Source organism: Festucalex cinctus, chromosome 4 (genome assembly GCF_051991245.1).
Source record: "Festucalex cinctus isolate MCC-2025b chromosome 4, RoL_Fcin_1.0, whole genome shotgun sequence".
NCBI lineage: Eukaryota > Metazoa > Chordata > Actinopteri > Syngnathiformes > Syngnathidae > Festucalex > Festucalex cinctus.
The window spans coordinates 28,690,541-28,708,289 of NC_135414.1; the positions used below are offsets into that span (position 1 = coordinate 28,690,541).

A 17,749-nucleotide genomic window follows, 5' to 3' on the forward strand; every position below is an offset into this window, starting at 1 on the left:
TAAAACGCAAAAATGCTCTTTTAGTTTAAGATTGACAATTTTGAAGTATTTCCAAACCGGTGAAGTTTTGGTGAAAAACTGCTGCAAGCTAGCTAGCGCCACTTACAGGCAAGGAGGACTCACTTAACGTCTTCCCCCTCTGCCATCGCTCGCTTGTACTCGTCTGCGTCACGAGTACTCGAGTACTTGGAAAAAAGGCTGGTATCGGTACTTGCCCATCCCTAAAATAAACGAATGCATTATTCTTATTCACTGTAAAGTTCAAAACGAAAACGTCATTTTCTGATCTCAGTTCCTGATATGTATGTAAATTTTGGGTTATTGTGTGCAGAAACGCTTGAAGATTGGTGCCGCCTAGCAACCCAAACAACAATATGAGTTGTCTTTATTGCTCCAGTTCGTATGCACGAAGAGGTGAGCTTGTAGTTTAACCTGCTGAAATATTGTAATTATGTCCCCGTTATTTTTTTTAGGGACTGCAATGAGATGTTCAATTTTGTCCAACGCCCCTTTTGTGTATAATTAGCGGAATTCCCTTCGCTGATACAAGATACAATATCCTCTAAGTAATGTAATTATAAAGCATGGCAAATATTACCTGTGGGGTTGAAGCATTTAACTAAAGCGAATGAGAAATGTTTATTCTTTGTTTAGCTTCTCCGAGGTCTCATCAACGACTGCTCAACTTTTCCATTAAATAAGCAAATTGACTAATAAAGTGTTTTTTGCCCTGAAGCACTAAAGATACGCTTTTTTTTTTTTTTTTTTTTTTTTTTTTATTCCTCCCCTCGCCCACTCTACTTTATAATGAAGCGTTGGAGCTTTGGGAAGTGGGGAAGAGATTAATAAGATAAAATCTCTCAACAGCCAGCGTGATTTGCATATCAAAGCTGATGTAGTGAACTTGAGCGCCCGTCTGCGTGAATGATGGTATGACCTCATCGCGCTTCTGAAAAGACACAAACAGCCGTATTAAGTCAGGAGGAGGAGAGTCGTTTATTTCGGGGGGGAAAAAATGTCGGCATTTGAGGTCAAAGAACGCATTCAAATTGCTTCCACACACAATCGCACAATAATGTCGACTTGTTGTGCGAATGTGGAAAAAAAAAAAAAAACATATTCACAAACACGACGCAAAGCCTTGAGCTTTTTAATGTTTATCGGTAAAGCTCTTTAATATGCTTCTTCAGCCTGCCAGCGCATCCTCTGAGGGTTTTCAAAGAGAAATTACCTGCAATAGCCCTGTTGTGAACGCTGAATGGTTATCCACGTCCTCTTTTTCTCATTACCGCCTTATCAGTTGAGAACAGTTCTCCGAGGCTGAGGAGCAGTCGAAGAAAGGCTCTCCGTCTCTTATTGGGTGGCTTTTGAGGATGTAATCTATGACTAAGTGACAGTTGGCTCGGCCACAAAATTTCATATTAAGCCCGGGCGATAAACATTGCTTTGCAAATTTCCTAATCCATTGTTCACTCGGGGCCGCAATCGCCTGCGAGGCCGGACAGTTGCGCAGATAGTGAGGCGTAGCGATAGATGACATAAGATAATGGACGAGATTTGTCTCCGTTGTTGAGAGCGGAGTAGGATTAGGAGAATCTGAGATCAAATTAATATTGGTGCTTAGCACCGTGCAGCACCTTAACTCATTTACTCCCAATGACGTATAAATACGTTTTTTTATGTTCTAAGTGTCCCAAAGACGTATTTATACGTTTTTTGTTTGTTTGTTTTTTTATGCTAGGCTTTGATGCAGCCTCTCAACTGCAAAGAACGGTTGCAGAAATGGTAGTTATTACACAAACGGCCAGCAGGTGGCAGCAGAGCAAAGGAGATCAACCAGGGCCATGTAGGGAAAAAAAAGCTAAATTACTGACAATTTTAAATGGATTTGTGAAAACTGATGAAACTTAGCTCTCTTCTAATGCTAATTGCTGCAAAACGGAAACAGATAGAAACATACTTTTTTTTTTTTCCTGATGAAAGAAGATACTTTAATCTTTCTTTTGATGGGTTCCATCCTTTTATAGCAATAGAACACAATATTCTGTGGGCCTTGCAAAATCAGTCGGGAGCGAACGGGACTGCTTCTGTGAAAATGGCGGCGAGTGAATGAGTTTTAATGACGACATGCGTGAGTGACTTAACGCTCAAATGAGCTCACATTAGTGTCCGGCAGATGTCGTATACAAATGTGTTATTTGGCCACACAAACGCCGGTGTCAAGGTGGGATAAAGGACTCAGACGCTTTCTGTCAGCATATTCCTCGGCAAACTTTTTTTTAAGCTCCTTCTCCACAGCTCAGCTCCGCTCGCTACTGTCAGCTTAAAATAGATTTGGTGATCTGTGCAGTGACAGCCAGGGGTGTGCAGAGGGCACGGCCGATGAGGCAAGTGGCCCCGGGCGGGCATCCACCTGGGGGGGGGCGTCGACAGAACAGCACCCTGATTGCGTTTTTATGGGGCATGTTGAAGGGACATCAACTTGAGGTTTTCAAAGTATGTGCACACTTTCTGACAGTTGTTAGAGATTTGGATGATGGAAGCAATTTTCACAATGTGTAACCTCAGGTTTCAAAGTACAATTTGTGCTTCAAATTTGGGTTTTAAACTGGGGTAAGGTTTCAAAGCAGGGTCGCGATTTATGACAGTGGTTCAGGTTTTAGATGATCGATGGAACCAGGCCCGGACTGGGCCATCTGGAGGGGCGGGACAATATCCCGGTGGGCCGTCCTACATTTCGGGCCACCAATCGGCAGACAGGAGCCGACACGTTTCAAAATCATGCAGGTATCAGCACTAGGGATGTCACGATATGGGCAATATCGCGATATTAAAACTGCCACAATATCGTCGTCGTCATGTTCACAATATTTGAAAGGAACACATCTGTTAAAAAAAGTCAGGTTGATTTCAATTTTTGCAGTTCTAGCACCCTCTAGTGGCTAGTTTATTAGTGCAATTTAATTTTCATTAGGGATGTTTTGGCCTTCTATGTTTAAAGTCTATGCTAATTGTCAGATAAAAGGGAACCTAATTTGCTTGTGAAGCGATCAATGTGTGCTTGTATTAGCAAGTAAGTGCCTCAATATTGTTATTAGAGATTGTAGGTGGTTTATATGCATTATGTACAAAAGCACAATATTGTGCTTTTTTTTTTTTCTTTTTTTTTTTTTTTAGTATGAGCTCTCTTTTTTGACCCTGCACGATTGGCAGATGATCCCGCCATCTTGGATCGCTAGCGATAAATAATACTTTACCGCAGAGAAAATAATAAAACATCTGTTTATTCATTTTGGGAGTGAATGGAGTTGTCAGAAAGCTGCTTTGTAATCTATTAATAAAGTTGGACTGACCTATCTGACTGTTTTGTTGACATTACCTTTAGCGCAGCACCATCTAATGGATGCATAACGTAACCCCAGCCTCTATTGTAGCACCTTTATATATGAAAAAGGTTTTGAAATATGTCATTCATTGAAGGTGCACCTTATAATGCGGTATATGAAAATATGGTATATATAGTACTGACTGCCTGCCTTTGTTACTAATTGTGTCATTGAGTTAGAATAATTTAATACCAAAAGTAGCAAAATTTTAATCCACTCCAAGTCAGCCTAACATAATATTAAAGTACGCCGACAACCACGAGCAACCAGTGTTAGCAAGCTTACCTTTTAAAATGGCAGCAGTGTCCATAAATAATAAAAATCGCAGTCGTGTGGAATCACCCAGTACTTTTAAATGCATTAAGAACAAATTGACAAACAAATAGTCCATTTCAAACCCACCGCGATGATATGGCGTTATTTCATTGTGTGACCCTCACCAGACTTTGCGCACGCTTAATTGATTCCGGCTCCATTCTAACGATCCGCATTATCACTTTGCCCGCAGCAGAGCAGAGCAAACCGAGCAAAGGCTCGCACTAACATCATTTCACACTCGTGAAACTGGCTTGACAGTCCCATTGCGAGCAAATAGAGATGAGAGGAAATTAATTCCTCTATCCGCATTTTTATTCCGATTACCAGCGCAAGCATTTTGCTGCCAATCGAAAGCAGCTGTAAAAGCAAGATTCTTTATACGGCGCCTGCATTTGCTCTAATTGGATTATGCTGCTCTACTCTGTATGTTCATGGTGCAGTTTTAGGAGCGTGACGAAACTCTTGACATCTCCAATCTTGAGAGTCGATCATATTTTATTCACATTAGTGCGGACCATCAAATGAATATAGATTGTTAGCATTTTTTACCGCACATTAAGGCAGCAGCATTTAGGATACAAGTTACAATGCCAAAATACTGTCAATGACAGTCCAATTTTATTTACTCTGTTTTGTAGATGCTTCTTAACATTACTGCCACTGTCTTTGCTGTGGCAATGCATTTATGTATTGTGTGTATGTTACGCAGTCTAAAGCAAAACTTTATTTAAACGGGCAGTCAAGTCCAAAAAAGTTATTTGCGATAAAATATTCTACAAAATGTTACACTACGTCTGAAGTTCAGATATGAATCAGAATACCGTGTTCAGCGTCTGATTAATATTGTGTTAGTGGAATATGAATTGAGCAGAAAAATCCACCTGGGGGCGGCCATTTTGCTAATTGCTGTCGACTGAAAATGACATCACAGCGCCTAATGGCACAGGTAACAACCTCACTTGTTTTCTGGGTTTGGTCATGTGATGTTCGCAAGCTGAGCTGTTTAGAGTAATGATAACTTGACTAGAATAGTGTTTATTAGCGACGTAACGATATTCAAACATCACGATACGATATTATCACGATATGAAGGTCAGTATACGATAATTACCATCATATTGTGGGGAGGTTGGCGATACAAAAAAAGGTCACAATATTATTATATATTAAAAAAAAAGAGCTCATACTAAAAATAGAAACAATATTGTGCTTTTGTACATGACAGCAATGAAAAATATAAAAATATTAAAAATAGGATACATAAAAATATATAAATATATAAAAAATATTGAGGCACATTGAGTTCCTACAAATATTGACTCGGTTCACAAGCATATTACGCACGCCTTCATGAGGCCATTAGTGTGGATTTTATACGTAGAAGGACCAAAACATGCCATGTGAAAATTAAACTGGACTAAAAAAAAACTAGCCACCAGAAGGTGCTAGACGTGCACAAATGGAAATCAACCCGTTTTTTTTTTTTGTTTTTAACAGATGTGCTGCCTTTACTATCGTGACATGACAACGACGATATATTGTGGCAGTTTTAATATCGCGATATCACGATATTGCCATTATCGTTACATTCCTAGTGTTGTTACTAGTGATACTAGTGTAGGCTGGATCGGCTGGCAACCAGTTCACGGTGTTACCCCGGCTACTGCCCAGAGCCAGCTGAGATAGGCTCCAGCACCCCCCGAGACCCTTGTGAGGAATAAGCGGTCAAGAGAAAATGGATGGATGAAGTATTACACTGAATTGCACATTTTACTTGTCAGATGGGATTCTGTTGTTAAAAAGAAACAAAGTATAGAATCTGGTTATATTACAAATCTTCTCTGCCCGTACGTCGCATCCATTTCATGCCCAAAACAACTGCTTTAATCTGCCCCGTGATCAAAATGAAAACTTGTTCATTGTTCTACTTTAAAGAGTAACATCAAGACTTGTCTGCCTTTGATTATGTTTTCTCTTTTGTTCTCTTTGAGTCAGACCACCATTTTTATAAACACCACACGTTATGAATTGTGTTTTTTAAATATATGTTTTGGTATTCTTACCTCATGATGAATCACATTTCTTATGTATAACACCCACATTATTTTTTTATGTATATAAAACTATTTGCTAGTTTTATTTTATTTATTTTCCACATCTTATGTTGACTTCATCTTCATTTTGAAATTTTCAGGGTTTGGGTTCGAGTTGGGTTTTACTTTTGAAAAATACAGTTTATTAACGTGACTTTATCTTCCTTTACCAATTAAGTCATTATTGTTGAAAAAAAAAAACAACCTTTTCCCACTTGACTCATCTACTTGACCTCCTTTCTACGACCAAAGATGACCCTGAAATTAGTAATGAGTAATAGAGTCGTAGTCAATACATAATTGACTGTATCAGATTCAGATGTGATTATTGAGGAGGAAAAGATGCCGTTGAGGCGACCGTATTCGAAGCCAGTGTGAGTCACGATGTGCCGTAATCGTGAGCCGTCACCTGTAACGACCTGTTATTTCTGTTCCGTTTTTTATTCCGACACGTCGGCTGCAAGGGGACTGTCTGACCTTTTGATCGAGGCAAATGACACAACCTCCCGCTGAGCTCTTTTGCCAGGTAAAACCAAAACAAAAGAGCTTTCGCGAGCATCCCTCTGCCACCTAAAATTGTCGAGAGCTTCTTCATCCCGCTGTAAATTTTTGTGGCGTGAGATGCATTAGCATATTATTTTATCAACGGGTTCAGCCTTCCCCCAGAAAAACTGACTTGTATCTAAAAAAAAAAAAAAAAAAACTCCTCGGTCATGTCACTCATATTTCAAGGGACCAAAAAAGGATAATTATTATATAGTTAAGATTTGAAAGGCTTGTTGTCACTGGTGTTACACTCAAAGGTAATGTTTTTGTTTTTGTTTTTTGTCCATGACTCACAGTATATTATAATAATAGGCACGTATGCAAATATGCCATCCATAAAACGTTGTGACCTTCATGCAAATATGCCACTAAGAGCCCGTTAGCCTTTTCGGGGGGGGGGGGCAGTTGATGGGTTTACCCACCCTGAACCGGCCATGGCATACATTTTGTTCATTCATTCAAGGAGTTACTTTGCTGTTAGGCACTGCGATTGCATCTCTCACGTTCCATTAATACAACTTTTGGTAATCATTTCATTTTTTATTTATTTTTTATTCATTTAATGTTGTCTCTCAGTGTGTGTTTAAAGACAAGGTCTGTATCACAACTGTCATTATACAACCACCTCCTCCGGTTGCTATGGAAATAGCAGGGAAATGTGTGTAGCAAAAATGAAAGTAAGAATGCAAATACAGTATTTAATTTGGGGGTTCAGATTCCTTGTCTATCTATGATCCATCTTGCTTGCGTTATAAAACACCTTCTTGTTCACATGACTGTGACTATACATCATCTTCCAAATCTCAAAATTTTGTTTGAGCCAGACAGAATTTAATTTGTACACAATTTACCTTTGTGGCTTACCGCTTCTTTCTGCACTGAAGATTTACAGATATGTTTTTTTTTCCCTTTTGTTTTGTTTCGTAACAGGCTTATACAATTGTATTTACCGCTAACCAAACTATTTTCAGTTGTCATTATCTCAACAATATCCAAAATTTTCAATCGTGGGGCCATGTCATGCTGCATGAATCTCGCAAAGCTTCTCATACAATTTATGCGTTCAAGATTCTTAATATATATATTTTTTTTTTCCATGCAATTTTCAACAATATGGGCCCTATTTTTGTAGATCGGCTCACACCATAATTTGACAATTTGGTGACAGAAAGTAGAATACCCTTTAGACCATGTGATACCAGGTCTAAGTTGTGGTGCAGATGGTGAAATGCAAATTTGGTAGATTTAATCCAGGCATAGATAGACATATTTCAGCTCCACTGATAGTATTATTATTATTATTAACTGGTGTGTGGGGGCTGCACATTCAGACTGCACTTTGTGGTTAGACTTGCGCTGGGCATGAAAATAGGGCTCTTTGAATTTGTTAACAATGTATAAAAATAACAGAAGACAGACCAATCGTAGTGATATGTGGGAAAAAAAAAAAAATCAGTTTTGCATATTTGAACATAAAAGTTTTCTACCTGACAGCGATTATACAGTACGTTTCTATACAGTGTAAATGGACTCAATGTGTCCATTTACTATTGATCTGGTTAACATGCCATCACCATAAATATTGCTTTGTGTTTGTTGTTCTATATTTTCATGCCACGCGGTGTGGTTAAAGATGCATATACAGTTCCATCCGGAACCGGGTTACCTTTACAAGATGAACGTGTAAATAAAGCTACATTGAGCATGAAGACGCTAAATTAGTTTGTTGAAGTGGAAAGGAACATACTGTAATCTTCATCTTCGGATTGGCTCTTCAAGCCAACATTCCACAGCAACTTGTCCACTGGCCGAGTGCGGTCTCTCGCTCACCTGGAGGAGTCCTTGTACACTGCGTCGGGCTGCCCACTCCGAGTTCACGCCGCCGCAGGCATCGCACGACTGATCGCCGGCTCCACGCTGGACTGAGATTATAGCGGAAAGATGTTCGTATCAGTCACGGCTCTCATCACTCTTCTTGGCTTCTGTTCGCTGCATCTTACTTTTGGACAGGTAAGTGCACTGTGAACAAATAGGGGGAAAAGTTTAGAGGATTGAGAGAGTTTAAGCTTAGATTGAAATTCATATTCAAAAGAGTTGTGCTGGGAAGGTTTGTGCTTGGCATCGCAAACTAAAGTAAACTTCGAGTGAGCCTAACTTATGCACGTTAGCACACGATTATGAATACATTAAATATGTCGGTGTCTAAATAAGTTTTGAATGTCAAAGCCTCATAGTTAAACTGAAACTTATAGAAATGAAATTTAGCTTTACTCATGGATTGTCACCGTGTTTATTTCACTGTAGTTTATTTCTATGAGCATGAGTGGACAGTTTGCTTGCACAAGTATATTATTAATACATATGGAGGAGAGAAAAAAAATAAGGGGACGGTGGACCTGTACAACAACTTTTGCACTGCATACCTGCATGCCTCCTACGCGCTGTGCTAACGTCAACCATACATGTGAAATGTGGTAGAAAGAGGCCTTTGACAAATACACTATAAACAGCAGCCAAGCCCCTAATGACTGAAGCCTCTCCAAACCTCACTGCTGTCCAGATCAGAAATGTTTCCAACAAATATTGACTCTTCTTGCATAACTGTTGCTGCAAAACACATTTTTTGGTTGCCTGAAAACATGCAGGGGGTGATGGGGCAAGGGGGAAATTCCGCTGTTGAACTAGAAGAAGTGCAATTACTGGAGAAATTGCGCGGGAATGCTGAAAGCTGAATGCTAAGATTTAAATGAATGTGGAATGCTTATGAAGTAAATGGAGAGATAAATTATGAAATTAGGACCTCCTGGTTGCTGGGCAATGCACTTTAACAATTGTGCCACCGAGCAGTATCAGACACCTGGTAATGATAATAAGTTATATGTATGGAAGTGGGCGTGGAAAGTGATACTTAGAAAAAGTTCAATGTCTGTTCCATTGAAAATGAATGGGGAAAAGTTGATATTAAACGTTTAAAATTGTGCAAATACTGTAAGTAATGTGGAATCAGACAATATATACCCCGGGAGGCGTGATTTTTTTTTTTTTAAGCTAATTGAAATTAGAACAGTGTAAATTGGAAGTATTTTGTGGGAGTTGTTACACGGAAAAAAAGTGTGGAGAATAAAAATCACAATAACATATATGGGAATGTATGTTCAGCATTCCCACAATGAGGAGTGCAAAAAGTGATTCCAATAGATTTTATTTTTTTTTTAACACTCAGTTTTAAGTGACACTGTGAGTGAGACATTTACCAAATGTTTACTATTATCATTGTATTTCGCAAGGATGTATTTATACAATGCGCTGTGAGTAGCTGCCTAAAATATGAACACCTTGCACTGTAATGCAGCTTTTATAATCTACAGCGCCGCAAATACTCTCTATAAAGTAAATAAATAAATAAGAGTGTCACTCAAACGTGAGCATTGGGGCCTGAAGAGCCTAATTATAGCAGGAGGTAAATTACATGTTTGCACTAACAAATAATAGGTAGCATTTAAAAAGTGTTTCAAAACTACATGAAATTACACTCGTCTCATCTTTTCTCACTTCTCACTAAGCAAGTAAGGGAAAAAATAATAATAATAATAATAATAAATCGCCATTACCAGTGTTGTCGGTGTACAAGCATGTTTTTGCAATGACTTCAGTGATACTGAAAAATCTATAAGCAGTTTATAATGCCTAGTTATTTTATGTATTTATTTATTTATTTTTGCCCAACCTGTAAACGGTGGATATGAAAGACGTGGGTCAATAGTACAACAGCGCAGCATTCTCATATTTTTCTTCTTTCCTTCATTGCAAGTTCAAGTAGCGCTCTGCGATTTCTCCTGGGAAGACCGAGCCATTTGTATCCGTAAGGCGACTTTTTTTTTTTTTCCATTAGGGAATTGTACCCCGGCAGGACCACAGCCCGGCTTGTTGTTTCCATGGTGATGGTTTTGCACATGAAACATGGTTTAAAAGAGCTCTGATGTTTGTTTGTTTTTTACCATTTACAATTTAGAGAAAGGACCGCAAGCGCAAAATTAAGTGATGGAAGTGGAAAAGAAAACAAAAACAAATATATTACTGAGTTACAGAAAATAAATTGATTGCTACGGTACTAATTTTGTGGAAGCCAGCAATTGCATGAAAGCCATACTTTGTTTGATTTAACTTAGCGTGTGTGCTAATTGGATTGACAGGTACAGTATGTGCTCATTCTGCATTGTTTATAAATTGGGCCAGCACCAATTTTCACAGTGCACTGGGATAAGTCAGATGCACAGTTGAAAAAAAAATGTCTTGACACATGGCATGACTCCTTCTTGTGACTGTCTCAAGGTCAGCCCTTAAAGGGAAGGTCATCCCCCCCCAAAAAAAAAAAAAAAATTTGACAGTATGTTCTGTGCAGCCCAACTAGTCTATATAAATATTGGGTCTGTGGAATATTAATTAAGCAGCAAAATTTAGCAGTTTTTTTTTTTTTTTTTTTAATCAGTATCAGAGGGCGGCCATGAGTGAAAATGACATCACAGTTTCTCGGGTCTCCGGTAACAACCAATCACCGCTCAGCTTCAGAAAACAGGCGAGCTGTGATTGGTCGTTGCCTGAGCCCCGAGCAACTGTGATGTCATCTTCAGTCGACAGCAAATGGCAAAATGGCCGCCTCCTGAGATGGATAGAAACGGCTGCAATGTAATAAATGTTCAAACTATTTCGGTCCCATATAACAGATTATTGTCAAGAAATGTTTCAGGTTGACTGAAGCTGTACTGCTAATATGTCGCAATATTTTTTGACATGCTGCAATAATTTTGTTTTTGGCATGTCAAAAATGTTTACACAATCATTTAGTAAAACAGGCCCTTAGTGTCTTGCAAATGCTATTTAAAAAAAAAATCTATATATTTATTTTTTGCATCAAGTGCTGAGTGACCTCGCACATAGCATGCTTTTCATAGCTTTTGCTGACTCCGCTCATTTTTTCCCTGATATGATAAAGTTGCGTAAGTTCCTCCTTGCCGACCACACCGCATCTGAAAAGTGAACTGCGAGCATTCAGTTTCTGACTTACAGTACGCGATTGTGAGCGTGAGACGTTCCATCACGCAAACGCTTCGATTGGACAAACAAACTTTTGATCCAAGTATGTTTACTTCAACATCAAACAGCACAAGTCTGTACTGCACTCGCGTTTGCAACAGTGCGGTTTGATGCATTTTTTTTTTTTTTTGGTCAGACCAAAGTCATATTTAAGCAATGTGCAGTCATATTTTTTTTATTTTTACTTATAAATTGTATACTGTACTTACATGTATATAGCAGTTATGGTTATAGATAAATAGAGATATTGGAATCTGGAGTTCAAAGTTAAAATAAAGGAGATGTTCATGTTAAAATAAAAAAAATTATATAGCCTACATCTGGGGTGTCCAAACTTTTTCATATGAGGGCCACATACAGAAAATCAGAAGGACGCAAGGGCCACATAATGTTGTGAAGAGAAATTGTGTTTAGTCTTAATAATTGTACAAATAATTTATTTGTGCTTTTGCATATTTAGAAAAATACTACGGTATATAAACCAATTTATTTGTAATATGGCAGTAGGGTTATTATAATTTTGGAATTTTTCATTTTAGTTTTTATTTTGTTTTACGTTTTGTTTTTTAAAATTTAGTTCGTTTTATTTTTCAGGGTGGTTCTGTTTTTTTTATTAGTTTTAGTTATTTAATGAATGCTTAGTTTTAGTTTAGTTAGTTTCAGTAGTATTAGTTTTAGTTTGTTTTTGTTTTTTTAATGTGTATTACTCGTGCACAACATTTAAAAAACACCATGGGCACGACGTCATTATTCCGGTTTATATCAAAATAAATCTACTAAAAATCATATTTAAAATAATCCCCAAAGACTCATACATTAAATTAATTACCAAAGACTAAAACGAAGGACATTTTTGCTATAATTATAGTTTTATTTTAGTTAGTTTCGTAAACATAAAATGTAGTTTCAGTTAGTTTTCTTTTCTTTTTTTTAAAAGCATCTTCATTTTTGTTTTATTTCGTTAACGAAATTGTTTTTTGAATTTTTGTTTTTCGTTAGTTTTAGTGAACTAAAATAACCTTTAATAGCACCTGTGTTTTTCGACACTCTCCAGTCTTACTTTGACCATCTCCAAACATTTTTGTTTTTATTTTATGTGAACTGAGTCAAATGCCATTTTTAGCAAATGTCGCGGGCCACTAAAAAATGGACGGCGGGCCGCAAATGGCCCCCGGGCCGTAGTTTGGACACCACTGGCCTACATTATGCCATGTGACTGAAAAATGAGGTGTGGAGACATTTTTGCGAAATGAGTAAAAAACTAGCGAATGAATTGCTTTTACTTTTGTATTCCAGGACTGTTCAAGCAGACTGGAAATACAAGGATCCCTGAAACAGATCCAGAAACTTCTCTCAGCTCACGAAGCTTCTTACTTGCAGAGCCTGCGCAACCTGAAGAAGAAAATAAACTTACTGCAGAGTAGCACAGGAAAGCACTCCACGAGAACCATCAACGGTAAGTTCTAAACAGGGAAATTGCTTAAAATAAATAGCACTGTATGAATGGAATATTACAAGCAACATATTCATGTTTTGGATTGTTGATTCCTACAAGGTACGTGCCCCAAACTGGATGCGCCGAACAATGGGAGGAAACTGGGCAAATTGCACAGCGTGGGCCGTGAGGTTCATTTCTTGTGCGACCCTGGCTATGAACTTGTGGGAACGGAGAGCAGAATTTGTCAGGAAAGTCTGAGCTGGAGCGGCCAACAGCCGACATGCAGAGGTGAAAGTGACCAACATTCACGATACGGTGTGACTTAGATGCTTTTTATGCTCTGGTCCTTTTTCCAACAGCTTACATGAAGGGGTTGTAAAGTCATTATATGTTGAAATATTTGCCACATCACTACTCGGTATTATTGAAACAAATGCATATTAAATGGGGAAACCTCATTACTAGCCAATCCAGCTTCGATATTATTTTCCAGATGTTTATTTTAAAGAAAATTTACGATATGTTGTTTCTTTTAGGAAGTCACAGCTCGCCTTTGCCTAGTCGCTCTGGCAGTTTGACAGCTATAAGATATCAAACTTTGGTCAAATCAAAGAAATTATCTTCACACAAACCTCTTGTATGTTTGTCTTTGCTCAGAAGTCAACGAGTGCGCGTCCGTCCCATGCCTGAATGGTGGAACGTGTTTGGATGACGTCAACCAGTTTTCTTGCATCTGTCCTAAAGGCTGGGCTGGAGAAACTTGCCAAAGTCCTGTGCCAACATGTATGTATTATTATTATTATTATTATTATTATTATGTGTAACTCCACCACGTCATATGGAGATGGCAATAGAATGAATATATACTGTACTTTTCTTATATTATTCATATATGAGGGAAAAACAATTATGACTGAAACTAAGTTTGAAACTTTTGGCCATAATTCTGAAAGTTATGGTTTTACACAAACACAATAAGCCATAACGTCAGTTGGAACTGAATGTGATTGGTTGATTAGTAAGAGAGTGCACATTTCTTGTTGGCATTATCTCAGTTGTTACTTTCTTCTTTTTTTGGTATATAGACTACCAGCAATTCAAAATTGTCCTCTGTAGTGGACCTTTTTAAACCTGAATATCTGCCACCCAGTGCATATTGAATTAACTCCTTTTTGTGCTCTATAGAGGACATTCAGAGCTTTCCAATGATACCTACCAAATGTGTGAGGGTTTGCTACCTTTGATTGCATCATAAAAGAAAATGGCTTCACTCAGTGCAAGCACTTTTTCGGGAAGAGGAAAAGTATAACACTTTTTATTTCACAAATTTAGGCTTTGAATGTCATTAGCATGTGTTCTATAAGACTCTTAAGAACACATTAAAGTATTGTTTGAATTATTTGAACTGTATTTAAGCCTAGCATTTAAGTTTTTTTTTTAAATGTCCTCTGTAGTGGACACATCATAGCTTAAAAATAAAATAAAACTTTTTTTTTATTATTATTATTTCTTTTGCAGTATTCCAGTTACTTCACAAAGATTGGGGAATATCAAAATAAACATGATTGGACAATATTTTTTTTCCCTGGTAATGAGGAGGATATATTATAAGAACATTGTATTTATTTGCACATTTTTTATAAGCACCATACATACAGTATTCTCGATACAGCTCCTGTGTTGGATCTCATTCGATTGTGCAGGTGTACCTAATGAAGTGTCTGTTGAAAGTCTACGACAGATTTATGTAAATCCAGAGACAACTTTTTTTTTTTTTTTTAAGCCAGGCATTCCCCGGTCTACTAAAGGAGATTACTCTGCTCAGTGGTTTGGTTTGCCAATACAAGCCAATGCTACAACCCACAAAGTGGGATTTATTGAATTGAAGCCTGAAGTCCTGGACAGTTTCTGCGTGAGTGAATACTGTCTGCTCTGTGATGCACAGCAGTGGAATACAAAGAGACTTCATGTGTGAACCCCAGTTCATTTAGTTTTTTAGTTGTTTTTTTTCCCCTCCATCAATTTGAAGGTGTAATCAGTCAGTGGGTTGTGTGCACTCTGGACTTCCTGCGTGGGCTTTATCTGCTCCCTGTTGGCTAGTTGGCTTACTCATTGCTGCTGCATGGTGCAAAAGAGAAACAATGCCACCTTAATTCAGAATAAATAAATAAAAAGTTTGTTTGCTGTTTTCCTGTATATTCAAGCTACGTGTGTTCTGACTTCATTTTAATGGTTGAGAGAATCGACCAATCACTCACATAACATCGTTAAAAATGCCTCACCTGAGTGTACACCTGCACAATCAAGCCAGAGTTTGCTCCCATTGATTTGAACTGAATCGTGCACGGTATGCTAACATCAAAGATGAAATGTAGTAACAAATTATGAAATATATAATATTCTTTTCGCATTAGAATATACAAGATGTCCCTTCGTGTTGGCATTTGACATACAGCAGCTCCAGAGTTTGACTGTATTCCCTCTTGTTGCACATTTTATGAGAAGTTGTTTGTCGATGAGAAGGGGGAACATGATTAAAATCTCCATTGACTATTTTGAGGCTGCTGGAATGCTAAAATTGTGATCTGACAATCACAGCGTGAGCTGAAGTTTTAAAGTAGCCAAACAACTGCTGCCATTTTCTAACAGCCATTTTGTCAAAGTGGCGACTAACACGTGATTTTACAAAAGATGTCAATGTTTTGTTTATTAATGGATAAGAATGAGCAGCATATAACTAGATGGATGAATAGTTTTCAATGGTGTAGTTATAACCATAACCTTGCTCTCGCAAGATGAATTCTCGCGGTATTTCCACCGATCCGAACCACCAATCACAGAGCGACATTGTGTTTGGGGCGGGACAAACAGCTGTGACCAAACCAGGAAGCCAACGCCAATGGCGGGGTTAACAGAATTATGCTGCATTCGAGGATGGTCGGAAATCGGATATATCAGAGTTGTTTTTTCCCAGTTCCGACCTGAAAGCGTTCGAGGCGAAAGTAAACAACCAAAATGGCGGATAGTGATAAATTGTTTTTTATTTTGGTCCTCAAAACTCATTTTGACTTACCTGCTCGCCAATTTTGCTTCATTTATTGTTTTTATCTTATTTCATAAGTGTATAATTTCATGTGGGTAGCACTGACTGGTTAGCACGTCTGCCTCCCAGTTCTGAGGACTCGGGTTCGAGTCCGGGTTCCGGCCTTCCTGGGTGGAGTTTGCATGTTCTCCTCGTGCCTGCGTGGGTCTGAGAATTGTGTGCCTTTTGCTGGATTATTGCTCAACTGTTCCTGTGTACAGCTCTCATAGTTTCTGCCTCTCAATGTGAATAAAGAGATAAAATCTGATTTGTGTCTGCATTTGGGATCCAACCCTTCAGCACACAACAAATACTTGAGTAAATTGTATTTTACCTTTCACACTTTGTGTTTCCGAAGGGGGTCACCATTGTATGTTGACGTCACTTGTAGTCCGTCGGCCAAGTCGGGGGTCCTTTTTTTTTTCCGACTTCACAAGTGGAATTTCCGAGTTCAAGGGGGCGTTGCCGTACCCACTTCCTGATTTGACCTCGGAAAAGTCCGACTTCCCACCATCCTCGAATGCAGCGTTACTCACCGTTTCCGAAGACGACATTTTCATCCGTGGCCGTGATTGGTCAAAACAAACATGTACAATGCCGCATCGTCCAATCGGCTCGAATTATTGTCCAGAATGTCCCGCCTTTTCCGTGCAAATTACCGCGGAGCGGTACCTACCAGATGACAATTGCGGCGACTCCTTTGAGTGAAGCGCAATATCAATCTGGCTATTGCCAGGTTAGTTACACCATGTCGATGTAGCTAATGAGGTCATCAAAATATTCGAAATAGTCCTCAGCATGATGCAAATACCTTCCCGACTAATCAGGCACAAAGTTACCATTTTTATTCCTTCCTTTTATTGTACAGTATCTCATTTGATTTTGCTTGTGTCCCTAATGAGTTGGCCGTTGAGTTTGTCCACATCGAACTATCCAACTTCCAATGACCTTTTCTGACTTCCTCCGCAGTCTTTGCCACCATTACAAACACCTCCGCCGCCACGTCCCCGGCCTCTGCCGCCGCCGCCGCCGCCGCACCGGCAGCTGACACCGCTGGCTCCTTTGTGCGTCCATCACGCTGCAGCACCGTGCAGGGGACCACCCACTGCACTTGTGAGCCAGGATATACCATCTCCGGCAGAGATAGCACAACTTGCACTGGTATGACGAATTGGTGGTGTCGAAACGCAACCCCCCCCCCAACCGGCCAGCGACGTACGTGGTTCGTTTCGCATTGAGTGTACGTTCTGTGCGTTACAGATATAGACGAATGTGAGCTGTTTCATAACGGACAGGCTGGGAGGCTCTGTTTGCACACGTGCGTTAACACCGCCGGAGGTTATCGCTGCACCTGCCCCGCTGGATATAACGTGACCCGAGATGGACGCAGCTGCAAAGGTGCATCTTGATCGCGAAGTCGGGTTGCCTTTTAGTAAATACAAATAAATAATGGCGAGCTTTGTCGTAGAAAGTGAATTTCCATTGTAGCGAATTGCCAGTAATTTCTCTTTTAGATCAATAAAGTATCAACAGCGTGTTATGAGTGAAAATATGATGAATGATTGTGATCATTTCTCGCAGACATTGACGAGTGTGCCACCAGACAAAACAACTGCACCAAGGAGCAGACTTGCATCAACACATATGGAGGTTTCCAGTGTGTTCGTGTGGACTGTCCGAAAAACCCTCATGCAACTTACGTCAAAACGTCACCCATGTAAGTGCAAGTGCACAATGTCCAAAACCTTAAGTAGCCTACATCGTTATTTTTTTAATGAGACTGTCAACGATG

General features: G+C 39.1%; 1 protein-coding gene across 8 annotated transcripts in view; it reads left to right on the plus strand.

Annotated features, from left to right (window-relative positions):
• LOC144018027 (fibulin-7) overlaps positions 1-17,749 on the plus strand; it is a 109,947-nt gene that overhangs the window by 88,572 nt on the left and 3,626 nt on the right. For 5 of the 8 annotated variants that reach the window (XM_077520097.1, XM_077520098.1, XM_077520099.1 and 2 more), the window contains 8 exons: positions 332-414; positions 8,123-8,353; positions 12,734-12,893; positions 12,993-13,163; positions 13,533-13,658; positions 16,927-17,118; positions 17,218-17,355; positions 17,539-17,674. In XM_077520097.1, coding sequence (XP_077376223.1) covers positions 8,285-8,353; positions 12,734-12,893; positions 12,993-13,163; positions 13,533-13,658; positions 16,927-17,118; positions 17,218-17,355; positions 17,539-17,674 — 992 coding nt within the window. In that variant the 5' untranslated portion in view covers positions 332-414; positions 8,123-8,284. Of the gene's footprint in view, positions 1-331; positions 415-473; positions 724-8,122; positions 8,354-12,733; positions 12,894-12,992; positions 13,164-13,532; positions 13,659-16,926; positions 17,119-17,217; positions 17,356-17,538; positions 17,675-17,749 lie in introns of those variants that run through there. The other 3 variants (XM_077520100.1, XM_077520096.1, XR_013283323.1) reach the window with 2 other exon arrangements.